This window comes from Phocoena phocoena, chromosome 9 (genome assembly GCF_963924675.1).
Source record: "Phocoena phocoena chromosome 9, mPhoPho1.1, whole genome shotgun sequence".
Classification (NCBI taxonomy): Eukaryota; Metazoa; Chordata; class Mammalia; order Artiodactyla; family Phocoenidae; genus Phocoena; species Phocoena phocoena.
This window is the reverse complement of record NC_089227.1, coordinates 57,530,605-57,558,381: the sequence shown is the minus strand read 5'-3', so window position 1 is coordinate 57,558,381 and position 27,777 is coordinate 57,530,605. Positions and strand designations below refer to the sequence as shown.

Here is a 27,777-nt window from a genome sequence, read left to right as displayed (position 1 = left end):
CTTATGTTAAACCAGATCACCCCCTAACATGTGCAGAGCCATTCATCTGTGTCACCAAAACCCAAGAGAACATCTGACATGGACTCTGAAACAGAAACAGTGATCACTTACAAATCAAACATGGCACGCTCTAAACTGATTGTACACGGCAATCTTTTCTAGAAAGGACAACTAATTGAACATGATAAAGTGTAAAGTTAATTAACACCCTTAAATTTGTTGATTACTTTCACGAGATTATATTGTTCGTTGAGTAGCAGCTTTCTGTCCCAGCTGTCGCCTTTTTCAGCGAATGTCGCTGGTAAACAATAGAGACACCATAACAAGTCGTAAATGGTCCCTGTGACAGCAGCCCCTTGTGAGGCTGCATCTGTAGAAAATGATTAGAACAATTGCATTTTAAAGATGGCTCACATTGCAGCCCAAGTCCCATTGGCCCTCTTCTTGATCTCTTTTGATGGCAGACTGGTTAAAACATTTAAGTTCTTTTGAGTAAATTAAGTGATTTACTATGTTTTGCTATATATCAATGAGAGTGCTTTGGTGGCAGGATTTTTACAGTATTAAAGACAAATCTAACTCGATTGTACTTTTTAGATTTCCATCTCTTCCTTCTCTGGATTTGAAGACTTCTTTCAAGAGTCATAGGATCGAAAGTGATCTCCTTATTTGTGACTTATAAATGGTTATTCTAAGTTACCTGCACTTGCATAATAGTTTTTCTGTCAAATCCCTTGGTTCAGCTTCTCAGTAAGGCTAAATTCTATATTTCAGTTCTTTGCTACTGCTAGGCTAAAGTCTTCGACATGTTCAAGCCGAGTAGATCTACTTTTTGTTATATTTAAGTTTTTTATCATACCAGGGTAATAACTGTGTAAAATATCTTTCCAATGTATTCTTTCATTTGAGCTTCAAATTAAGTATGGCAGGTGTTTTTATATCCCCATTTTCAGATGGAGCAACCAAGACTGAGAGGTGTTGTAACTGGTCCAGGTGGTGTGACCTTCACTCCAGGTCACAACTCAGATCACAGGTTCATTTTTTAAGTCTTCATGATAATGTCTCCATACGTGTGCATTTATGCTCATGCATGTTCATTCAGCAATAAGTGAAAATGCCATTATCACATGTGGAGAAGCATGCTGCTCCAAAGTTGAGCTTTTTTGATGAGCTAGAAAACAGTGCCTTACTATCCTTGGTCATTTTATTGATCATTGATTTCTTCTCTGCCTACCTCCTAAAAAGACAATGAATGTTTATCAGACACATGCTGGATGCTAGGATTCAAACAGCTCATGCCTATAAGGATCTTATCAAGATACCAGAAAAACCATTGATTAGTATCAGTGCTTTACTAGAGGTATCACTAGGAATGTTATAAGAATAGAAGAAGGGGGTCATGGTCATGCACTGCTTCTCAGAGTTGACCTGAGTTGAGTCTTGAAAGATAAGCAGGAGTTAGTCAGAGAAGAAAGGGAAGGGAATTTCTTATGAGGGAACAGCCCAGGAAAGGCATGGATGCATGAAAAGTCATTGCACATGACAGCCACTGTAAATGGTTTCCAGTATGCATTGCATAGTGGGTTTTGTTGCAGGGGGTAGATGAGGAAACCAGAGAAGTGGTTGGAGTTCATTGAGAAGAATATTAAAAATGAAATGATCAGAAACCATTTAAGGAGAAAGAAGAGAAAGTTATTGCCTCCTGCAACTCAAGGGGGGAAGATACAGTGAATCATGTAGGTCTCTTTTTTGCCGAAACATAAACATTTAAGTACTTCAGAGAAAATAACTTAATGGAAAAAATAGAAACTGTGAGACTATATAGAAATGGTGAGGAATAATGAATAATGTCTTGTCTTCAGCTGCCGGTCATGTTCATGTTCATGCATAACTTAAGACTTCAGCCTGTTTTGGTTCTTCTGTCAAATAAAAATGCCAAAGATTAGGATAAACATAAATATTAGAATGAGGTTATTAATATTGACTTATATTACAGGTACAAGGCTAAGATTAGCCGGAAAATGATGTAAAGTGGGAACTGAGTTTTAGCTCAGTTTAACTTGAAAAAATTATCACTGCTTTTGATGTAAAAATATGAAGAACATTGTCCATTACTTCATTTACGGTTGCCTGCATAAAGTTCCAAATAATATTTTAAGCATGTAATTTAGTTCAAGGATAAGTTATGTTTTCCTTGAGACTGCTTTATTTCTCTCCCAAATAGGGTTTGCAAAAAAACTGAGATCTGTATTTGAAATTCATTGTGAAATCTTATGGTTTCATTTTGGTATTTGTTCTTAATTCCGATTTTCAGTTTTCTGATTGTTTTGTTCTAGTAAGCAAACTCAAATCTGTTGTAAAGAGAGGTAGGGCATTATGTACATTTAGATAACAGGCAGAACTCAGTGTCTGTATAAACAGACAAAATTATTTGCTCAGTTCATGTTATTTGAAACTGCTCTGAACACAATTTACAAGTGGATTCATAATACGTGTATTCTTATCAAAGTTTTCACAAACCTACCGACAGTTAACAGTAAGACCATTACTCTCCGAGAACAATTTCTTATTTGCTTCTTCACCCTTTCTCTTTCTGAGAATCATAATTCTTTTGATGATAGAGGTTGAAAAACAGAAGGAAAGGGGGAATCGGGATATGGTAGAGATTGTCCTCATCCACCTGACACTTGGTATATGACGCTACCTTTTGGCACTTACTTCTGAGTATATGTCTCCTAATATCAGAAAACGGGTCCTAATTTTTGATTTAGAAAATATGCTTATTCCCTGAATGATTGTACCTAGCACAGAGATCTAGCAAGTTGTTAAAGGCACTGAAGAGATACTTGCTGCTGATATTTTCTTCTTTGAACCTCCTTACAACTATGTGTATACCTCTCCTGTAGCATGCATTAACAGTCTTTTATTTTATTTATTTATTTTTTTGCGGTACGCGGGCCTCTCACCGTTGTGGCCTCTCCCTTTGCGGAGCACAGGCTCCGGATGCGCAGGCCCAGTGGTCATGGCTTACGGGAACAGCTGCTCCGCGGCGTGCGGGATCTTCCCGGACCGGGGCATGAACCCGCGTCCCCTGCATCAGCAGGCGGACTCCCAACCACTGCGCCACCAGGGAAGCCCAACAGTCTTTTATTATTCATCATATTTGTGTGTTTTCCTTATCTCTTTTCCCATCTCCATACACACACACCCACACACTGCCACCACCACAAACACTAGTTGTCAGACTCCTTGAGGGCAAGGACTGTTTCTTTGTCATTCTCAGGGTTGAGAACCACTGAGGAATGGATTTCGAATGGTCACATTTTTTATGTCAACTATTAGTAGGAGTGGCAGGAAAGAAAGAAGGAAGGTAGTTTAGATAATGGAGGCTCCCTGTGATACCTTTTCTATAAAGGGGAGGAGAGACTTAGAGACTTGGATTAGATTTAAAGTGCTTCTCTGCTGTAAGGTTGATTGAAATCAAACGGCTACCAAGAGAAGTGATAGATGTCTGTCACTTTAAAAGCAGGGTAGTCCGCCACCCATTTTGAATGGTTTGGGCATTTGCCTTTTCATTTGTCTGTACAAATGAGTTCAGTTTTTCTGATTCTAGGGTCATGAGAGAGAAACACGGGAGACAGGGACATCATCACAGGAAGGCGTTAGATAAAGCATTAAAGGCAACCACAAGTCTTTAGGCTTGTCAGATTTAATTACCGTCGTTACATGAGAAAATCCATTTTCTATCTCTTTTCTCTAATCTGGAACTTTTTATATATTATTTGCATAAAACGAAGCATACTGCAGTTTCGTGTATTAATATGATGTGGGAAAGTATGTATGTGAACTTGAGAATCCCAAATTACAGAATTTCAAAAGCTTAAAAGTAACTCAGTGATAATCTTGTCTAATCATCTCACCTTATAGGTGAAAAAACTTGCTAGAACGACAGGTGCTTTGTTTGTGTCTCTAGGAGAGCAGCTCTCGCACATACTGCAGTCACTCATTTCCTTGCTTTTCCCTTCACCATTGCTTCCTCTTCTCTCTTGGAATACATACTGTATTTACTGAGCATCTCCTATGTACCAGACACTGGGAATATGGGGTGAATGAGCCAGAGTCGCTGCTCTCATGGAGCTAATTTTCATGTGGGGAATACAGATCAGAAACAAATAGACGTGTTAATATAAACAGGTGGAAATCAATGCTGTGAATAAAATTAAATCAGGAAAAAGGGATAGAGAGTGGCAGGATGCCATTTTAGATTGTTAGGTTGAGGGGTCAGCCTCTCTAAAGAGGTGAATTTTTAGAAGAAACCTGAATGAAATAAAGGAAACAAGTCATAAATATCTAGGAAAAGAACATTCCAGGCAGAAGGAATAGCAAGTGCAAGGCTTTGAGATGGGAACTTACTTGACCTGTTTCAGGAACAGCAAGGAGGCCAGGGTGGCTGGAAAGCAGAGAGCAATGAGGAGAATGGTATGAAATGAGATAGGAGAGGTAGCCAAGGGCCACATCACGTACCACTTTGTAGGACTATGGATTTTATATGAGAGTGATGGGACACTTTGGAGTCTGGAGAGTAGGGTAGGAACATGAACTAGATTATACAGTTGACCCTTGAACAACAGGAGATGTACTTACATGCAGATTTTTTTCAGTAGTAAATATTACTGTACTACACGATCCATGGTTGGTTGAATCTGCAGCTGCAGAGGGCTGACCATAAACAGACTCAGATTTTCACCTGTGCGGGGGGTCAGTGCCCCTCACCCCTGCATTGTTCAAGGGTCAGCTGTATTTTAAAAGGATTCCTCTGGCTGCTGTATGGAGAATAGACTTTGGAGGCAAGAGCTAAAGGGAGATCAGGTAGGAGGCTATTGCAGTAATTCAGGTGAGAGATGGTGATGGCTCAGCCCAGGTGGTAGTGATGGCTAAGGAGAGAAGGGGCTGGATCACAGATGTGTAACGTAAGGATCAGGGACATATGTTATTCATCTGTAACCCTAGGGCTTACCATGGGCTTGATTCTTAGTAGATTACCTTTGCTGAATGAATAAAACCAAACAAATGCAGCATTCTTGTCATTTTCCCATGCTGTGATGCTTTTGAAAGGTTTTACAAGAGGTCTTCACTGTAATCTTAATATCACTGGCTATGGACCACTTTAGTATTTCTCTTTTTTTTAAGATTTATTTATTTATTTTTGGCTGCATTGGGTCTTCACTGCTGCGCTCAGGCCTTCTCTAGTTGTGTTGAGCGGGGGCTACACTTTGTTGCGGTGCACGGGCTTCTCATTACAGTGGCTTCTCTTGTTTCGGAGCATGGACTCTAGGCACGCGAGCTTAAGTAGTTATGGCACGCAAGCTCAGTAGATGTGGCTCGTGGGCTCTAGAGCACAGGCTCAGTAGTTGCGGTGCATGGGCTTAGTTGCTCTGCGGCTAGAACCCATGTCCCCTTCATTGCCAGGCGGATTCTTAACCTTCCGGACCAGGGCTAGAACCCATGTCCCCTTCATTGCCAGGCGGATTCTTAACCACTGCGCCACCAGGGAAGTCCCGTATTTCTTAATCTGGACCAGCCTGCTTCCATTATTTATAGGATTGGCTCAAGCCAGCCAGTGTTTAGCCAGAGAGGCTAAAATTATCCTGGAAAAGACAGTGGCTTAGGTAACCAAATAGGAAAGGACTCAAGGCATTATATAGGTGAGGATGAAACTCCCACTTTGCAGATTCAGGTTATAAAGTAGTAAGGCCTTACATTTAAATAGCATTTTATATTTTACAGCATCACATATTCACAGCCACTCTATGAAGAAGTTATTAATGCTTTTCCTATTTTATACACTGCAACTCAGAGAAGTTATGTAATTTGTTTATAATAACAAATAACATAGCCAGCACATCCCAAAACCAGAAATTTCATCTCCAGATCCTTTACTGTTTGTTCCGTGCTCATAACTTAATTTACTGAATAACTATTTATTGAATGTATCACGCACTGTGACAGATAAGGGAATGCTGACATAAATATGGCCCAATGCTCACCTTGTGAGTGCTTTATGGTGTCACGGAGGAATTGGGTAAGAAAGTCAAAGATTTTAATTTAATAAGGTGTATAAATGCTGTAATAAAATTAAGCACAGGACATATTTTGGTTTTGTATGTACAATTACTAAAATATAAGGTAAAATAAATACTTCTCCCAATATTCTTTCAGCTGCCTAATTATATATTCTGTATTTTCCTGTTTTGGGGAGTGGACCTGAATTGAAATGGCATGGCAATGTAATTTATGGTTTCTTATTCATAGACATCAAAATATTTATATACAATGTCTTGTGAAATCCATGAGATGTCTTAACACAGCTTTAGCGTTCTAGCTTTCTATGTTATTTCAAAGCTCAAAATGGTTGCATTTAATTGGGGATAACTTAGTTCTTAATTTTGCCTTTGCAATGGGACTAGCCTTGATAGTGTCATATGGTTGAATATGCATGGAAAGTTAAAATTTGGTCCCAGGGAATGCCAAAACTTCAGAATTACCCAGTTTAGTCAGACCCTTACATTTGAATGTAGATTATGATAAAGCTGGAAATAATTACACCACCATAATGAGAGGAGGAAGGAGTGGAAATACCACAGACTTCTGAATTAAAAGATGAATTATTCTTTTGTGGTCTTCTCTTAAGTAACTTATTTCTTCTTTTTGAAGTGCATGTTTGAACACGTGAGAAAGTACACCTGTCAAAAGATTAACCAGCTGAGAACCATTGTCGGCATTAATTTTCCTTTAATAAATGACTCTCTGAAGCTATTTAGCAGCCTGTAATCTAGATACAAAGCTATTGACCTATGATGGATGGTGCTGGATTTGTTTGTAAGCTTTGACTTATATTGTCTACATAATTTCTCCAGGTCAGAGCAACAGGATTTAGAGTGAAGTTGGTTATGTGGTTCAAATTAAAATGGCCATAGAAATTGAGCAAAAATAATTGTAAAACATTAATGATCCCACCATCTTGGTGAGGTAAATTAGAAACTAACGAAATGACAGTCACTTAAACTTCAGCATTATCAGAATGTTCAAATGACACAGATGAGTTAATTAAAAGCATTTCTTATAATTGGGTTTTTGTACATAACCAGTTCCACAGTGTCTGAAAATATTGTGAAATAATGTAATTTAACCATTTATAAGCATCTCAGGCTTTCAAAACGTGGGCACTTCCTCTACCAACACTGTTTGGCTAACATAATGCTGACTTCTTTTGCTTTTAATAATTAGTTAAAAATAGCATGAACTGTAAAATAGAAAGGCTACTTGGTTTGGCAGTAGCAAAATATTCACAATTTGAATGAAATAAGGATCTCCTCATTTGGCTTTTTATGTATTAAAAACTGTGTATTCATTGAATAAATAAAATTCAAAAGTAGGCCATTACTTGCAGCTGTGTATATTCGAATGGCCAGGTTTGATACATAGTACAATTATGGTTTCTTTTCTTTTAAATAAATTTATTTATTTATTTTTGGCTGTGTTGGGTCTTAGTTTCTGCACGAGGGCTTTCCCTAGGTGCGGCGAGCGGGGGCCACACTTCATCGCAGTGCACGGGCCTCTCACTAACGCGGCCTCTGTTGTTGCGGAGCACAGGCTCCAGACGTGCAGGCTCAGTAGTTGTGGCTCACGGGCCCAGTTGCTCCACGGCATGTGGGATCTTCCCAGACCAGGGCTCGAACCCGTGTCCCCTGCACTGGCAGGCAGATTCTCAACCACTGCACCACCAGGGAAGCCCCAGTTATGTTTCTTTATTCCTAGCTGTACTATAAATAATTTATGCCTGACATAATTATAACTTGGAGGCAAGGTGTTTTCATTTGGTTTGAGGATTTTCTCTAATTTTATAATATACTTAAACACTTGAAGAAATGTAACCCTCTTCTTCTATCCCTTTACCCCCCAAACTATTCAGGTGTGGGAGCTGCTCGGTCTGGGAACCTCACGTTTATGGTGGGAGGAGTCGAAGAAGAATTTGCTGCTGCCCAAGAGCTTCTGGGGTGCATGGGCTCCAATGTGGTGCATTGTGGAGCCGTCGGGACTGGGCAGGTAACGTTTGCACAGCAGTGACACTGACTTGATGATGTAGAATCAGCTAATGTTCATTTTTCTTTCCTGATCACAATTTGATTCCTCCTTACTCTGGTCAATCTGTGGATTCTTTGTTTGCTCAGATTTTCTAAAATTAATTTGAAATGAGTTAGTTTTCCATCATTCCTGTTGGAAGTAAGCAGAGATAAACCGGTAATTTAAAAAGACATCAAAAGTTCCATCGTTTCAGACTTTGACATCCTTATCCCAGTGACCACAGAAATTATCCTTAAAACAGCTTCTATATGAAGTGCTTGTGTTATCTGATTTGCTGTTATCTTCCCTCTAATTTTGTAACTGCTCTCCACAGCTCTATTTGTAGTACTGTCGGGTAGAAGTAACCTATGCACTTTAATCTTTTTCTTAAAAAACCAGATCATTTTCATTAAGAAATGTGTTATATCGATTCTCTGATCAGGTAGAGGTGAATGACTACAATGAACTCCGAAATCAAACTGGTTGTCCCCCTCCCACCCAACACACACACACTATCACTCACTCCTCTTCCTGCTTTGTCCTGGTCACTGGTACCAGCTTTATCTTATTCAGGACTTTGGTATGATCTTTGCTATATCTGTTGTCTCCATTCCCTGGTCCAGTCAGTCTCCAGGTTCTATTGATTTTTGCTTCAGTGGCTCTCATTGTTGGCTATCTTGTTCATTCCATGCATTACCTGGTTCAATCTTTCATTATCTCACACCTTGTTTACTGTTCACAGGGCCTAGTAAATCTCTGGATACCAGGTTTACCACTTTGCCAACATTGTAACCAAAGCCAACTCCATCAAGATGCTTGTATCATCATAGGTTTCCCAGTTCTGATACTTTGCACAGATCCCTGTTTCGTACCACGTCAAATGTGGACACTAGCTTCCGTAGCTCTTGACCTAGTCTTAACTATCAAACTTCTCCTCATTCCTTAAAACCAGTGCACATGAGTCCATTTTCTTACTGTTCTCAGGAATATCTCATGCCCTTGCGTATTTATTTTTTTCCCTGCTCTCCTTCTTTCCCTCTCTTGCCTATTTAAATCCTGCCTGGCCTTCTGAGAGATGGTTTCAGGTTCTGCTTCCTCTCTGCACCTGCCCTCAGTGATCTGGTTTCTCTGAACTCCTAACTGTCTCTGTCTTACAGTTTGTACCATACAGTTTACCACTTAGTTGTGTTTGCTTGTTCATTGCCTTTTCATTTGGTGTGTTACTCCTGTTTCCCCAGTTAGAATGTCAGCCTCATTCCTGAAGGAGCAGTTGTGCCACATCAATCAGTATTCCCTGTTGTGCTTGCGCCCACAGGAGTAGCTCAGTCGCCACACTGCAGAGCTCTTCCCTAGGGGAAGAGGACCCCCTCCCAGTCTGCTCTGGGATCTTGTGTTAGGCTCAGAGGGAGGCTTGCAGCACCAAGTGCCTTTCCTCCTTTGAAAGAATCAACAGTTGAATGCTCTTACTTTTGGAAACGTGGAATAGGGTGAAGAAATCTTCCTGTGAGTTATAGCTTGAAAATAAAGATATTTAATATGTACTCAATTTATTTTCAGGCTGCGAAGATCTGCAACAACTTGCTGTTAGCTATTAGTATGATTGGAACCGCTGAAGCTATGAATCTGGGAATCAGGTTTGTTGAATAGTACATTTTCATATACTAACAGTTTTTATGAGCTTTCCGTTTTGATTTTCTGATGTTGAAAACAAATGTTCATGAGAGATAAATCAGTTGATCCAGGAACATTGTGAAAGTATTTCATTATTGAACTTTAATAGACTTTGCTTATTGGACGACCAATAGGACCCTGGAGAGCATGAATGCTCTCTGCCATAAGCCATAAAATGTATTGTGCTTTATATTTGAAGTTACATTATCCTTTTTATATGGGAGCTCCATTTCTTCTATTATGTCGAAATGCAAGAGACACTTTTACTATACAATTTAAACAATCTCTGGCAGTGTAGGACACATTTGTATAAAACACAGTTTTAATGTATAGTGAATTCAGGTGTTATGCTACCATGTGACTGGTTTTATGTATCTATTTTAAATATAGTCCCCAAAATCTACACTAAAAGGGTTCTTGGTTGTTTATTCTCAGGATAAACTGGATGGCATTCATAAAGCTGCAACTCGTATGCATAACTCTTTTCATTTTAACTTCCCTAGCGTTCTGTTACTTTACATTAAGGATATATCTTTTCATTGAAATAAAATGGCATTCATACTTTGCTGAAAGTGATTCAGGAATTCAGTTTTTCCTACAATGGTGATCATCCTTTAGAATGCTTAAGGTTAATGTCTTAATTTTAACCTTTAATCTTTTGGGTTAGGAATGCTACATATGATTAATCACCTAATTAATTTTTGGGGTGTTTTGCATTTCATGAATATAATAAATATACATTTCTTACTTTAGAAAATGCTTAATGAGAAAGATGCTTTTACTGAGGTGTTTTCTTCACACATCCCCAAACTGCTTGCCAAATATATCACAAATCAGAGTAGTGTTTCATACCATAGCTTTTGATGAAAGCAATAAAAAGAGCCAAAGTGCTTGAGATATTTTTTAAAACACAGTAATGGATTCACATTTCCTCTTAATTACCATATCAAGATGCTGTTGTTTTATTGAATTGCCCTTGTCTCAGATGTTAAACTGTCTTGACCTATTAAGTTGTCATGTTGTAATTGAGACAAAAGAGGAATTTGCTTTGCATCAGCGCTAATTGGTTTATCAATATCCTGTACCATTTACATTTTAAAATTGAATGTCTGTAAGATGGTAAGGCATATTTGTACAAAGCCTTAATAAAACTGGTGGTATATAAGAAGCTGTTCAGAATGTTATGTCTGTAGTTTAGGCTATGGGTCGGTTACTAGTAACTTGTTTTTATGTTCATCCTCTAGATTAATTTTATGGAGGAGGAAAATGTAAATTTCTGGAACCAAAATTGCATACAAAATTAATTGGTGTTGACAGTAGGATTAGAGCATTAGTATGCATTTGCATCTTTAGAATTTTATTTTCATTTTTCTGGATATAAATGAGTATATAATAAAAAAAGTAAAAGCCTAGGTTATACTATACTGAAGTTTCCCTCTTTTTGCCAGTTTATTTTATATTCTGCTGCTTACTTTAAACGTCACTGGATCCGAATGTTCCTTAGGCATCCTCTAGCATTCCTCAAATAATTTTCCTAGCAAAAGTCTTATTAGATGATCATTCTAAAATGAAGTTTTCGTACAATAAGTGCTTATGGAAGTCTAACTCCAAAAGCCAGCTAATAAAGAATAGTATGAAAATCAGTTGAATCAAATGAATAAAATGTATACAATGAAATGTATACATTGGCTACTAGAGTAAGTTTATTATCAAAGAGAAAAGAAAGTGATAAAATTCCAAACAGCAATATTAAGAGCAGGAGCAATAAATAGATTTTCCCTTATTGTTGGCCTTGATCCACTATAACAAAAACAATATTTAGAAATATGAAACTTTCAATGTTTAATTTTCCCAAAACTCTATTATTGTTACTGATGTATATGTGTGTAAATGAAATATTTACACACACACACACACGTCTGAACACAAAGCAGGAACTCATTGTTTTTACTTAATGGTTACAATAATTTGTAAGTTTATGGTGCTCTACATTGTACTAATGAATTGCTTATTTTCATGACATTAGGATTTTATCGGTTTATCTTACAGAGATTCTCAGTGGTTTGAAAGTCCTAAAAATGATTGCTTCTGCTATTGTCTTTTCTCCATGGTTTACAGACATGGTTTAAAATGACAGGAATGTTCTCTAATAGAGTATAGAGAGCGGCCACGATTTATTGAGCATTGCAAGGTGAAAGAGAAAATTGGCATCAGCAAGCATAAATTCCCAAGTAGTAAATTCCCACAAAGTAGTAATAGCATCAAAGTGGTTCAGCCACATTTATATTCTGTTCACTCTGAAGTAAAAATTTTTTTAGAGAATTAATGTCAACATTTACAAATTGAGTTACCTATTCCCATGAAGTGATCGTTTCTGACTAATTTCATTCTCATAAGTCAGTGTCTTTTCTTGAACACTGACGTTTCCCTTTTATAAATAGAAGAATAAAACCTTATAGTTTTAAACTGTTGACCCTATGATCTTTTACAATGAGTGTTTATGGATATTAGTGAGATTTTTAAATGCTATAAAAAGTAAAGCATAAAAAATACTGGTATACAACATATTTAGAAATTCTTTTTTACTAGAACTTTCTGCCTTCTAATTGGGATCTATTTAGGACTCAGAACATAGTTTTATGGTACTGAAAGGGCCTTACTTGCGTTAGAGAGGTTTTATTCCCGTGCACCACATAAGAATAACGTTGGTAATACGAGTTTTGTTTTTTTGTTTTCATTTTTGTTCTGCCGGAAATTATGTTTTTTGTTTGGTTTGCTTTTTTTTTCAATATGGGTGGTATAACAAGTTGTATGCATTGCCAACAGGGCCCAGGCCTCTCTAGCAACAGCCATATTGTCTCCTTCCACCAAAAGAAGCTTAAAACAGTCAAACTTCTAGAAGGCCGTTCAAGATGAGAACTTTCCCACAAGCATAATTTTAGCTTCCTGGTTACTTCCCTAAGAAGGCGTTGCCGTTTCATTTAGGTGATGACTGAAACCTCTTAGTTGTATACCCTGATAGATATAACATATGGCAAAAGGTTTATAATAAAGGTTTGGCCAAATTTCTTATTAAACTGATAGGATGCCATCATGTTGGCTGATTAAGTGACTACCCATATGACCCAGTGAGACTCAGGGCAGTGAGTGTGGGTGTCTGTTGATGACCACATCCCAGCTCTGCCACAGACTTAAGCTTTTCTCATCTGTAAAATGACAAAAATAATAGTATCTATCCACAGTAGCAGTAGTATCTGTTGTGAAGAGTAAATTAAGTCATCCATGTAAATCTTTTAAAACAGTGCCTGATACATAGTAGGTGCTCAATACATGGTAGTTATTGACATGATGGTGGTGGTGGTTGGTATTTGAATTGAATTGTACGTTAATGTTTTTTTCTTTATAACACTTCTCACTGGCTAGCATTATATATTTATTTGTTTGTTTATTGTCTGTCTCCCCAACTAGAATGCAGGCTCTATGAGCTTTGTCTGCTCACCACTGTATCTTTTTTTTTTTAATAAATTTACTTATTTATTTTTGGCTGCATTGGGTCTTTGTTGCTGCACGCGGGCTTTCTCTAGTTGCGGAGAATGGGGGCTGCTCTTCGTTGAGGTGTTCAGGCTTCTCACTGTGGTGGCTTCTCATGTTGCGGAGCACAGGCTCTAGGTGTGCGGGCTTTAGTAGTTGTGGCACGTGGGCTCAGTAGTTGTGGCTCGTGGGCTCTAGAGCGCAGGCTCAGTAGTTGTGGTGCATGGGCTTAGTTGCTCTGTGGCATGTGGGATCTTCCTGGACCAGGTCTCGAACCCATGTCTCCTGCATTGGCAGGCGGATTCTTAACCACTGCGCCACCAGGGAAGTCCCTCACCACTTTATCTTAAGAACATCCCAGGCATGTAATAGGCACTCAATGAAGATTTGTCAGACGAATGAGGTGGGGGTCGGGGGGCTCTTCCCCTGCCTCAGGTAAACGTTACTGGGCAGGTGTCTTAACTGGCCCACTCCTGGAGGGCAGGCACAGCCTCTTCTTAGATGGCAGGTCTGTGTAGACATTGGTGAATAACGGAATGATTGATTTAAGTTGACATAGTCTTAGATGTTTCATTCTCAGATCGGTTCCTGTGATACAAACATCTCAGTTTAGGGACATTGTTTGCTTTGTTCTTACATAAAACCAGACAGTATAGATACTTACAGAGACTATAAGGTGAACAAACTTTTTTGGCCCTTAAAAGCCTTGGTTACAGTGAAGGCAAACACTTGGCTTCTCTTTAATTTTTCTCATAGTTTATGCATCATTTTTACTTCTCCCAAAAGTTCATTTAAAATTCTTGTGTTTTAAAGGTGAGTAGATTTGACACAGTGACGTTTATTTGAGTTGCGTTATATATGCAGTCAGAGCAATGAATTCATTCTCTTTATATCAGAGAACATTCCAGCAATTGTAAAGCCACATGCATGCATGCACACACTCTCGAACCACATCCAGTGGCAAGTTATTATGGGGACTGACAGACTGTCATCCTTTTGATGGCTTGAGCTGTATATCTCCTGAACAGCAATGGGGCTCTTATGCAGAAAGTATCATATGTTCCCAGCCAATTTACAGGGAAACAGCAATAACATTTTATCATGGTTGAGAGCCCAGTAGCTGCTTCCTATTAAACTTGCCCTTTCAGATACCTGTCTTGGATTAATTTGTTGATTTCAAATGAAACTCAGTCTTCTCCAGTGAAGCATGACGTTCTAGGATAGACTCCCTGAATGACAATTACTGTGTATTCTAGCTGGTTTCAGACCATTACAAGCCTTGGGCACAGTGGAAGACAGAGGACTTCAGTAACTGATTTTAATATCATGTCTAATTTTAACTGTCAGTTATATATATGCCAGTGAAAGAATCCTCAGAAAGATGAAATGCAAAACACTTCTAACTTGCTCTTTTTAATGATACACTTTGCTGTTGGGGGGTTGGGGAGGACTGGAGAGGGAGTAGCCATCTCCTAAAGAGAATCAGCATGGTGGGGAAGCATCAGATTTGAAAAGTGAGCACATAACAACTGCCACCTCATTTTTGTGTGTGCCCCTCAGGATGCTTCTAAATAGTAACATGTTCACCAAAAAAGGTTCCATAAATCAGCGCCAGTATTTTTCCTTGACATTCAAGAAAAATGAAATGTAGCGTTTTACAAAGGATAATAAGCTTTGCTCCCATTTTGGTGAGTATTAAAGACAGAGTATGAATTTCTTTAGCAATAAAGAGTGTTGTGAGGCACTGTTGAGTCTAACGTGGTAGGTTATAAGGAGGGGGAGTATCTCTGCTGCTTTGAATGTAATGAGCCATTTTAAAAGAAAATCTAAATTAGGAAGCCTGAATTATATTCCAAATGGAAGGTAAAGACAGTGTTTTGGGGTCTTTAAAAATATCCCCTGCTCCTAGAGCACATTAGACATATACATTCTTGCATATTTGTGCTTAGACAATATATTTGCAGTTATAGCAAATTAACTAGTTGTTCATTTGTGATTTTACTTTTCACAGTTTTTGCCTAAGTGCATTGGCTTTATCTTTTCCTAAGTCATCTGTTACCATAGCATCCTGATAGCCTAATTATATTTGAAAGGGGAAAGGAAGCATCAGTAGCAAATTATACATGTAACAAACTTGGATCTTTATAAAAGAATGAATGAAACCATCAGGTTTCTTTCCAGCAGTGTACAGTTGAACAGAATGTATGACAGCTGATTTAGATGGAATCTTTATCTGTTATAATCTTTAGTAAAAACCGCTCATTATAACACGGGCTACCATGTGAGTTCATCTTCATGGCATGCCATATAGTATTCCTTGAACCACAACTTCTCCTTGAAAGCCTGATTACATAACAGTTGTATTATGTGGTAAGTCCGTACACATCCTTGCTATTAGCCCTAGACCCTGCTCAAGCATTGGAAAAAGGTTTTACTGGTCATTCTATTCTGATCTGGAAGTAGACAGACAATTTTGAACACACAAGTACTAAGCCGCACCTCAAAATGCACAGTTCGTTTAATATTTACATGTGTCTCTGTTTAATCTTTTTTTTTTTTTTAATTCTGGAAGGGATTGGTTTTAAGAAAAAGCAGAAAGTTTTATCTGAAACTTGATTCAAAGATACGTAGCAAAACTGTGCTTCCCAGGCTTCACTAAGATACTTGGAATAAAGTAATAGAGCATTTTAATTCTACTTTTTTTCTGGGTCCACATTGAACAGCCGTTTATGCCATCAGCTCAGTGATAGAACAAATGATGTTTCCGCTTGGGCAAGCTTTGTTTTATCAGGATCAGTAACCTTATCAGCAGTTGACCCAGAACTATAATGCATGTCTCTGAATAGATAGCATATGTCACAACTCGGTGCAGACTTGCTTCATAAGCAAGAATGTCTAATGAAGATTTAATAAATAAGGAAAAGTTTCCAGCAAGAAATGTCTTCTTTGATAACGATAACTTCCCTGAAGCTCATTTTACTGCTTGTGGTTCATCTCTTGCATTTATTCTCTCATAAGAGCTAAAGGAATAAACATACATATAAATGCATCCACATGGACTCCCATGATACATAATTTAACTGTCAGTATTTCTTTCTGAAATACATCACTTGTGAGTAAAGACTGTAGAATTTAGATGATCATCTTGGCTTAAGGTTCTGACGTGACACATAAATGCAATAATGTCCAAAAGACTAGAAAACCCATGTGTGTGGTAAACCAACAATACTTTTATGTAGTCGTATGTTATTTCTTAAAAGCTGGGTAGTGCAGAAGGTTTTCTCTCAGTGCAAAATGTCCTGGCTCAGAAATGTTCAATCACTAGCTTTTAATACCCTATAATTTAAGATTGGATTCTTCATTCTAGTCAGTCTGCTTAGATATTTGAAGACATATCATAAATGGAGAGAGAAGATGGAGCATCCTCACACATAAATAATCACACGTGACTTGTATATTTTGACATTTAACACTTCTTTTCTTTGACCTTCTTTGACAGGTTAGGGCTTGACCCAAAACTCTTGGCTAAAATCCTAAATATGAGCTCAGGACGATGTTGGTCAAGTGACACCTATAATCCTGTACCTGGGGTGATGGATGGAGTTCCCTCGGCTAATAACTATCAGGGTGGATTCGGAACAACACTCATGGCTAAGGTATGGTAAATGCAGAGACTACCCAAGAGAGCGGGGAAATGTTGAGTTGTTTCGTTCTCCTTCCCTCCTTTCTCTCTCTCCCCACCTCAGCCTACCCCCACTTCTCCCCTCTCGTAACAAAGCATATGTCTATCCTAGAAGGCAAGATTACTAAACTAGTGACCCAGTCACTGGAAATTATTTAAAACTTAGCGTGGATAAAAACCTTTTATCTTGTTCATTTTTAATCCTGGCCTTTCAGATGAGAACAATAGGCTGGGATTTTTCTTTTGTGCTTGGGTTTGTTTGTAATGTGAGCCGGTAAAATGTTGTTCTTCATCATAAATTTACATTAATTTACCAAGCCCTTAGAATGGAAGCAGTAATAAGCATTTTCCGACGGTTAATAATGTAATGACATTGGATATACATATCACAAAAAGAGGACCTTTCGCATGATGCTAGATATCTAAATACATCTTCCTACTTTAAGAATATATACATTTATGTGTAAAGTCATTTGAAAAGCAAATTGTTGGCCTCCTCTCATTTGTGATCTCAACGTTAGAAAATACTTTTTAGACAAACGACTTGCAGATTTTGTGTAGAGCTTATTCCCTACCCCACTCCCCACACCCCTGCCATTTACTTTTTGACAGAAGTAATAATATGTACAGTTGTATACCGTATTCAGCTTACTCTCCTTCATTTCTCAGGATGTTTCATCCATTCTACTTCTCGGCTGTGCCTCGGATTCACCCACTTGCCCTCTCTACCACTACCAGTACCCTGGCTGAACCTTGTTTAGATTCAACAACATCTGCCCTTAACTGGTCTCCTGGCCTTTCATTCTCATCTTCTTCTCCAGTTCATTTTCTGTGGTAAAGAGTGGACTTCCTAAAATGTAAAACCCTGATTATGTCATCTCTCCTGTTAAGTCTCTTTCATGGTTTCCAGTTACTTGTAGACTAAAGTCCATCTCTGCACATTGTCTTAAAGGCCTTTGCTCTCCTCACCAGCTCATTTCTGCCTTCCCACCCGCCTCTGCTTCAGCCACACTGAACTCGTTTGGCCTCTTGTCCCTTCTCCCTGGCAGCCCTCGACGCCTGCTCTTCCCTCAGCCTGCCTCTTCCTTCCTTGCCCCTCCAGCCAGACCCCTGGCACATTGTTGGCTCTCTTTAAATATTTATTGGATGAAGCAATGTTTGAAACTATGTTTCTTATTTTGTAGTTTTATTTCTCCTCGTGTTTCATTTAAGAAAATATTTATTTTTATGCCGATCTGTACCTTGTATTTAGGTTTGCGTATCCTCCACACAGGCTTTTGTAAGTTGTGCTGTGTTGCTTTTGTTGCAAACAGAAAGTAGCTCCTTAAGTGGACTGTTTTCACAAAGCTGCAGGGTCGTTTATTAGGGCACACAGAAGAGTGAAAGAATCGCATTTATGCCCAGTTTGCTTTATGTACATGTATGAAGTGAGTTGTGACCTGTTAGCTTATTTGGTTCCTACAATACTGCTAATGTCTCCAACAGAGGAAGCAGCTAACAAGTAACGTGTAAGCAGTGCTGGCTTTATTTGGGGACTCTCCTCTACGTCACACCTTTACTTCCATCATTTTCTCCAGTGTCCCTGCCCAGGAAGAATCTGCTCCTGTTGAGGTCCTTTAAAATTATTTTCTTGATAATAAAAGGTAGCATAAGACAGTACAGTAGTAAAACATATGGACATTCCTGTTCTCTTTTGCTCTTTATAAGTTGTCATTTCCCTTATAAAGAGCAGGATTTCTGAATTTTGCTTAAAATGAAAGCATTTAGAAAGGAACTTTAAAAACGCTTTCATCACCTCAGATAGCTGTTAGCAAAACATACCATAACTAATTAGACTTGTGTACAGAAATTGATAGAGATTAAAGAAGTCCCCAACAGTGCTACATTGATTAAAGCAATCATACCTGCTTGGGCAGATCAGGCCTTTACTTACTAGGAGATATTTTGCTCAACTACCATTAGATCTCATTGTGTTGGGGGAGATGATGTTAATGTGTCCTTGAAGTAGAGGCTTATACATTTATTTCTAGGTCTTTTTTTTTTTTTTTTTTGCGGTACGCAGGCTTCTCACTGTTGTGGCCTCTCCCATCGCAGAGCACAGGCTCCGGATGCGCAGGCTCAGCAGCCATGGCTCATGGGCCCAGCCGCTCCGCGGCATGTGGGATCTTCCCACACCGGGGCACGAACCCGTGTCCCCTGCATCGGCAGGCGGACTCCCAACCACTGCGCCACCAGGGAAGCCCTATTTCTAGGTCTTAACATCATAAAGTTCTAATATATTGTGTGTATATAATCAGAACATAATCAATACAAAAACTAGATCTTTCTTCTAAACCCCACAACCTAGAAGTCTGTTTCTGATGGCCACTAAGGAACAAATTATGGAAAATTATGACCACTCTTATTACTCACCCAGTGTACCTGTGTCCTTGTAATACGAAACGATTTGGTCCTCCATTAATTTGTTGAAACCTTTTGCAATTGTTTTGTATTTTTTTCCTGAACCACCCACTGAGCTCATGAATTCATAAATATTTTTATTTGATTAGTGAAGTGGGGTGTTTGTTTATTTTAAATTATATGTTACAAGCTTCAAAGGATACCTTCTTTTCTAACATTTCAGGATTGACAAGCCACTTAGGATTTTATAGACTAAATCACCTTTCCTTTTTTAGAATGTCCACCCTTTAAGGTAGCAGCCACCAAAGCTATTTTAGCTTCCCCTTTTTGGTTTTATTAGCTCTTATTTGGGATATTTACTTGCCCCTTTGAAAACCTCTAATAGCCTTTTCTTCTCAATAGCACTGTCTTCTCCTCGATATGTTGTGCTTACTCTACGTTCTTATATTCTAGTTATACTACTAGGTTAAAAATTATAGGCAGTCTTTCTATGTAGATTTTCTGTCATTTTTAAATAAATGCATCTTGCAGATATGCAGTAGAATGATGTTGACAAAAGAGGCTTATCTGCTTGTCTGGGTATGAGCAATAATGTAGCTGTCCACATTTGTGACGTGTGTGGGTAATCATTAAACTCGCTTTTTAGTGGAAGCTATAGAAGACTTTAAGGTTAAGTAGATTTTCCAGATCTGTGGGTTTACATGTGAAAATTCTACAAGTAAGCACAAAATACTGTTAACACCTATAGCATCATAGATATCCAAGAGGCTAGAGATTTAATCCATTCTTTAAACTTGGCTTATTTTTCCCTTGAATCATTTCCTCCTTTGAGTGGATGGTATCAGTCTACTCCGTTATCAAGGGTGTTCCTCAAAGAATACAAAGAGGCCTCGTCTTGCTTCTTGTCTTCCTCTTTCATGGCTTGCTGGCTTTTCCATTGGTGGAGGAAATGAAGATGGTAATGGTAAGAAGGAAGTCTTGGTTTTGCCACTTGTTTGCAGCACTTATTTAATCACAAGTGAAATGTGGGGAATATTGTTTCAGTTAACCATGCCTCCATTGTCTTCCATCTACCCCTAGATATTTCAAGGTTGGACAAGATTCCATTCTTATAGTAGAGGATACCATTAACTACAGTTTAACTATAAAAGATTCATAATGTTAACTTTTGTCTATTCTTAAACAATAGACAATAATAAGTTTTCCAAAACTCTCTGAATGAAACATTAGCTCTCAGAGATGTTAAAGTGTTGTTGTGAAGCTGATTGTCTGTTGCACTTGAAAGAAAATCCAGCTTCGTCTCCAGACATCATAAAGCTTCCGTGTTGCACCTCTGCCATCCCCAGTCTCATTTCCCTCCCCAGCCCCTTGCTTATTCTAGTTCAGCCTCATTGGCCTTCTTACTGTTTCTTGAGCATCCAAGCCATGCCCCCCCCAGGGGGCCTTTCCCTTGCTCTTCCACCCACCTGAAACTCTCTTCCCCCAGCTCTCCAAAGAACTCACTGCCCCCTCACATTCAGATCTTAGGTCAAGTGTCTTTGCCTCGGGAGGTCTTCCCTAAACATCTCATCAATCAGAACTCTCTTCCTTCCACCCCACCCCTTGCTATATATGACTTTCTGACCCCTTACCCTGCTTTATTTCTCTTCAGAGCACTTGTCATTGTCTGGAAGTTTAGTATTTGTTTTACTGTCTATCTTACACGCTGGATAGTAAGTTCCTGAGAACAGTGACTTGGTTTTATTATCATGACTGCATATCACCAGGACTTAGAACAGTGCCCAGCACATAGCAGTTGTTAAATATGTGTTGACTTAAGAGATTGAATGGATATTTTCATCATTGATAATTTCATCATGCTTAATTTCATAATGGGGTTTGTCTTAGGCTTACAGGCTTCTGTAGATTTGAAAAAGCATTTCTCTGTGGGATCTCACCTGGATAGGAACACCTGGCCGAAGTCAAAACAAAACAGATAGGTTTTGTGGAGGGTGGAGGAGTGGAGAGGCCACTCAGAAATCAAGGTTTCTCTCTGGAGCAGTTTTGCAGCTATAAGAAAGGGCGTATAAAAATATATATATATAACTTAACATCGTGCTTGTAAGTATCTTATTTTTTCAGGCTTCATTTTTTCTTCTTTGAAACCCAAGCATTAGGAGCCACAGTTCTGAAGTGAGCCTTAACTACCAACCTCAATGTATTCCCTCCGCCCTTGTTTGACTTAGGATCTGGGATTAGCACAAGACTCTGCTACCAGCACGAAGAGCCCAATCCTTCTGGGCAGTCAGGCCCATCAGATCTACAGGATGATGTGTGCGAAGGGCTACTCCAAAAAAGACTTCTCATCCGTGTTCCAGTTTCTACGAGAGGAGGAGACGTTCTGAGTTTGCCCTTTGGCTGTGGACACTGTTGGGAACCAAACTCTATCTTGGAGCCTCTTATAGCTCACTCCACAAGTAAATGGGCTTAATCAAAGGTCACCTGTCTGCTTTTGTTTGTCTAGTTTACAATAAACCCTGGGATTTTTCACCCATTTTTAACTGCTTATTCTTTTTACCTATTTAGCAAACACATATTATCTGAATTTTTTTTTTTTTCCTGCAAGCCACTGATGGTCTCTGCTAGCTAGCTGATTGACCTTTTTCAGAAGTTTGATTCCTGAGCATCATTAGCTAAAATATTGCCTACTTCAATCAGGATATTGTTTACTCCACTTTACAAATAAAACCAGTTTTTTTTTTCCACAGGATAAAACCTCTTCTGGAGGAAAGAAAAGAAATGGGTGTGAGGAAAGGAGTTAGAGAAAGGGGAAGTATAGTGAATTACTCCCTGTGTCCCTCAGAAAGTTTGCCCTGTTAACCCAGTGGTGGTATTCTTGCATTCTGAGGTTACTGGTTTATTTTCCAGGACTTGATAAAGCAAGAGAACTCCTTGCCGCATGCTGTGTAATTTGGACTCTGTTACATTACCATGGTGTGCCGCTCTTGTAACGACTCCCAATACTCAGCAAACTTATTTTTTATATTTTTGCTTCCTTGTACATTCTTACTACATATTTTTTGACTTCAAAAGAATGACATCCTTAGAACTGTTTCAGAGCCTACGATGATATGTGCTTTAGATAATTATTATATTATCCTAAATATAACCATATTATTTTGAATTCAAATAAATTTCTATGCTGATACTTTCTTGGAGTTTTTGTGTCTTCCTAACCATTTGGTGAACAGTCAGATGATCTGACAAACTGGTGTTGCAGACTAATGGGGAAAGGATGAGAAGGAAGGGAAGGGAGGGGGGAGGTCGAGAGGAACCGAGTGTGAACTGACCGGTGGCCAGCCCTCATCCTACTGCTCTGCCTGCATCCTTAACAAGAATTTGTTTCAGTGTTTTCTGGGTTGTGGGTGCTGTAGGAATTTGGCCTGCAATAAATGAAATATGTCCCAGTAGGGAGCATAGTCGCCACTTTCCTCACCACAGCCCCTAGAAATACTTCAGGCGATAGGCCTAGATACCAGATTTAGCAGAAGGACTGCTATGTCCATCATTTTCGTGGTGATCAAAAATTCCAGGCATTAGTATAAGTGCTGGGGCTGCAGTGATAAGCAAAACAGATAAAATCCTGCCCTTGTAGACCATAAATTCTGGTGTCTCGCATGTGTGTGTGTGAGGAGGTGTGACAGACAAGAAATAAATGTTTAATGTGTATGTCAGGTAATAATCAGGACTAAAAGGAGAAATAAAGCAGGGTAAGGGGGATGGATGGGGAGTCCTGGGGTATTTTATTAGGGTGGTAAGGGAAGTTATCTTTGTAAGGTGGCATTTGAGCAGAGATAGGAAGGAAGTGAGGGAACAAGCCATGTAGATATCTGGGGAAAGAACACTGTAGGCATAGGGAACAGAAAGTACAAAGGCATTGAGGTAGGATAATACTAGATATGAGGACCAACGAGGCTGTTAGTGAAGTGTCATAAAATGAGGGAGGCCAGATCGTGTAGGACCTTGGAGGCCATGTTAGGATGTTGGCTTTTATTCTGAGTGAAACAGGCAGTGTGTCAGTTACCAAAAGCAAAAGCTAACTGATACACTGCCACACCCCAAGTTTGGTGGTTTAAAATAACAAACGTTTATTATTTTTCAAGATTCTCAAGATGGGCCGTGTTATTCATCTGACTAGGCTAACTCATTTGGAGCTGAAGGGTCTATCTAGTTTGGCCTCACTCAGCAGGGACAGCTGGAATGGTTGGGGCTTCTGTCCACATGGTCACCCATCCTTCAGGAAGCTAACCAAGTTTGCTGACCTGGTGGCAGAAGGTTCCCAGCAGCAACATAGAACAAGACCAAATGAACAAGTGCTTTTTAAGCCTCTGCTTGCTTTATGGCTGTATTGTCCCATTGGTCAAAGTAAGTCACCTAGCCAAGTCCAGAGTTAGCATGGGACAGGGATTACGTAAGAGTGTGGACACAGAGGGGGCAGTAGGGGGGCGATTTTGCAAACACTGTAATATCATAGTCAGCCCATGGAAGATTTTGTTCAGAGGATTGATGTGCCCTGAGCTACTTTTTTTTTTTTTTTTTTGGCGGTACGTGGGCCTCTCACTGCCGCGGCCCCTCCCGTCGCGGAGCACAGGCTCCGGACGCGCAGGCCCAGCGGCCACGGCTCACGGGCCCAGCCGCTCCGCGGCACGTGGGATCTTCCCGGACCAGGGCACGAACCCGTGCCCCCTGCATCGGCAGGCGGACTCTCAACCACTGAGCCACCAGGGAAGCCCCCTGAGCTACTTTTTAGAGGGATCACTCTGGCTGTGGTGTGGAGAATAGACCCTGGGGCAAGGGTGGAAGCCAGGAGGCCAGGTAGGAGGCAGTTATAATAATCTAGGTGAGACGTGATGGTGGCTGGGACCAGAATGATAAAGATGGGAGGCGAGAAGTCGTCAGATTCTGAACATAAAAGATAGAGCCACTAACTGATGGATGAGGAGAGAGAGAAAAGGAAGAGTCAAGGACGACTCCAAGGTTGGTGGAGAAGGTGGAAGAAAGGAGACCATCTTCTGTGAGAGCAAGATTGTAGGAGAAGAATTGAGGGAGGATCGGGGGAGGTATAGGAGAAAAAAATGAGGGGTTTATTTGAGGTGCCTAATAGACGTGTGGTAGAGAAAAACAGGTCCAAGGACCAAGCCCTGTGTTACTCTAGCTTTTAATGGTTGGGAACATGAGGCAGAACCAGCAGATGAGACTCAGTGACCAGTAAGGTAGGTAAAAAACAGTTCTAGGAACAGTGTCCTAGAAGCCAAATGAAGACAGGCTTTAAGGAGGGCTTGAATGCAAGTTTGTATCAAAAGCTACTGATAAGTTGAGTAATATAAGGGCTGAGAATCAGTCATTTGGATTTGGTGAAATAGAAGTCGTTGACTCTGACAGGTGCTTTGGTGGAGTGTTAGAAACGAGATTGGGAATGAATGGGAGGAGAGAAACTGGAAGAAGTGAATAGAGACAAATTTCAAGTTTTGCTGTAAAAAGAAAACAGACAAATGGGATAGATACTGGTAGGGAACATGGGGTCAAGGGAAGTTTAATTATATTTTTAGGATGGGAGATGTTATGGGGTTATGCTGATGGAGGTGGAATGATCACAGAGGGAAAAAGCAATGATGCACAAAAGAGGATACTTGCTAAGTGGTATCTTTGAGTAGAGAGAGGAAGGGTAGAAGCATGGATGGAGCTTTAAAAACTAAAACCCGGCACAGACATCATATGTCAAGCTGCCAGCATCTTATATGAATGATAGAGTGGTATTGTAATTAATTATACAGTTTTTCAACAGAGAATAATAAATCTTAGTGCTGGAAAGTACTTTACTGACCTCTAAGCCTTACCCCTGTAGGTCACCCTCCTGACCATTAGTTTTCTCATGTATAAAGTTATCATAAACAGTGTAGCCTAATATTAAGTGCTCTTTTGGAAACTTGAAACAAAACATGAGTCAAAGACAATCACAGGTGTTGGCAAGCATGTGGAGAAAGTGGAACCCTCATACATTGCTGCCAGGAATGTAAAACAGTGCATCCACTTTGGAAAATAGTTTGGCAGTTCGTCGAAAGGTTAAACATGGAGTTACCATATGATCCAGCAGTTCTGCTCCTAGAAAGTGCTCAAGAAAAATGAAAATATACATCTGCACAAAAACTTGTACATGAATGTTCATAGCAACATTATTCAAAATAGCCAAAAAGTGGAAACCAATCCAAACATCCCTCAACTGACGATTGCATAAACAAACCGTGGTATACCCATACGATGGAAGGTTGGCCATAAAAAGGAATGAAGGGACTTCCCTGTTGGCGCAGTGGTTAAGAATCCGCCTGCCAGTGCTGGAGACACAGGTTCGAGCCCTGGTCTGGGAAGATCCCACATGCCGCGGAGCAGCTAAGCCCATGCGCCACAACTACTGAGCCTGCGCTTGAGAGCCTGCAAGCCACAACTACTGAGCCCGCGTGCCACAACTACTGAAGCCCGCGCCTAGAGCCCATGCTCCTCAACAAGAGAAGCCACAGCAATGAGAAGCCCGTGCACTGCAACGAAGAGTAGCCCCCGCTCGCCACAACTAGAGGAAGCCCTCATGCAGCAACAAAGGCCCAACACAGCCAAAAATAAAAAATAAATTTATTGAAGTACTGATACACGCTACAACATGGATCAACTGTGAAAACAGATGCCAAGTGAAAGAAGCCAGTCACAAAAGGCCACATACTGTGATTCTATATGAACTGTCGGGGAAAAGGTGAATCTGCAGGGACAAAGTAGATTAGTGGTTTCCAGGGACTAGGGGAGAGGGACTATGGGAAGTGACTGCTACTAGGTATGGGGTTTCTGGGGTGATGAAAATGTTCTGGAATTAGTAGTGATGGTTGCACAACTTAGCAAATGCATTGAAAACCACGGAATTGTACACTTTAAATGGTGAGTTTTATGGTGTGTGAAATAACTTTGAAAAAGAAAGACTAAGGAAAAGTCATGAGTTAAGATCCTTCTCTATTGATAAGTGGTTCTCAACCAGGTTTTGCCCTGGGTGACATACAGCAATGTCTGGAGACATTGGGGGAGGGGATTCTACTGGCATCTAGTGGTGTAGAAGCCAGGGATGCAGCTAAACATCCTGCAGTGCACACGACAGGCCCCCTCAATCAGAATAATGTCAATAACAGGGAGTTTGAGAAACCTTGCTCAGGTGTATATTCCACAAGTATCTTAAACTCAGTGTGTCAGAACCCAAGCTCTGCATCCTCCCCAGCAGACCTGCTTTTCCTCCTGGTCCCTGTCCCATCCAGGTTCCCAGGAGCCATCCCTGACTCTGCTCTCTCCTCCACCCACTCTCCAAAGTGAATTCTAAATCTCTGGTGCCTACTTCACACCCTCATGGATTCCTGTCTAGAATACTTCTTTCTCTTTGTTGTTGCTTCTTTTTTTCCTAAGAGCTTCGCTGAGGTATAATTTTACATACAGTAAAATTTGCTCATTTTAAATGTATGATTTTGTGACTTTCAGTCATCACCACAATCCAGTTTTCCATCACTGCCACCCCCTCCCTGAAAAGTCTCATTTAGTCACTCGCATTCTCTCCCTCCCCCAACCCCGAAGCTACAGGCAACCACTGATCTTTCTGCCTCTGTAGATTCGCAGCTGCTTCTTGGGCACCAGTCTGGTTCTTCCACAATTCATTTTTCACCCCGCTGCAAGGAAAGTGGAAGGCTGAAATTCACGTGCATCAAGCTTTAGTCTCAGGTGCAGTGTGAACCCCTCAATTTCACGCTCTGGCTCCTGTTTTACTTCACCAACGCTGTTGCCCTTTGCTTCCTCTGTGGTACCCTGTGGGCAACAGGTTGTGAATCACAGTACTTGCCATTTCCCAAGCATGCCATGCGTCTCACACCTCAGGACCTTTGCACGTGCTGCTTCCTTCACCTGAAACACCCTTCTCCTCCACTCCTGGCCGACTGGCTCAGGCACCATATCATCTGAAAGGCCTTCTTCGGCCACCTCAGGCTGAGTCACTTCCCCTATGTTTCCATAGCTCTTTGTTGATACAAGCCTGCATCATAGGACTTCTTGCATTATGTTTGCATTACGTTCATCTGTCTTCTATAAAAGACTGTGAGCTCTTTGAGGGCACAGAATGTGTCTTATTCAGCTTTGAGTCCCCCTGTTGAGGACAGCAGCTGGCATTGAAGAAGAGCTCAATAAATGACCAAGTGAGTGGAAGCGGCGGCATTGCATCTGTGTTAGGTCAACTACAAACTGCATGAACTTTTCCCTGAAAGATGCTTCCTTAGCAGATCAAGTTTATTTTCCTTTGGGTTATAAATGATGCG

The 27,777-nt window shown here is 40.0% G+C and overlaps 1 protein-coding gene across 2 annotated transcripts in view; it reads left to right on the top strand.

Annotated features, from left to right (window-relative positions):
• HIBADH (3-hydroxyisobutyrate dehydrogenase) overlaps positions 1 to 22,595 on the top strand; it is a 103,794-nt gene extending 81,199 nt beyond the window's left edge. For both annotated transcript variants that reach the window (XM_065883929.1, XM_065883930.1), the window contains exons 5-8: positions 7,973 to 8,106; positions 9,682 to 9,758; positions 16,826 to 16,982; positions 21,634 to 22,595. In XM_065883929.1, coding sequence (XP_065740001.1) covers positions 7,973 to 8,106; positions 9,682 to 9,758; positions 16,826 to 16,982; positions 21,634 to 21,792 — 527 coding nt within the window. In that variant the 3' untranslated portion in view covers positions 21,793 to 22,595. The remainder of the gene's footprint in view (positions 1 to 7,972; positions 8,107 to 9,681; positions 9,759 to 16,825; positions 16,983 to 21,633) is intronic.
• Positions 22,596 to 27,777: the final 5,182 nt, after the last annotated feature.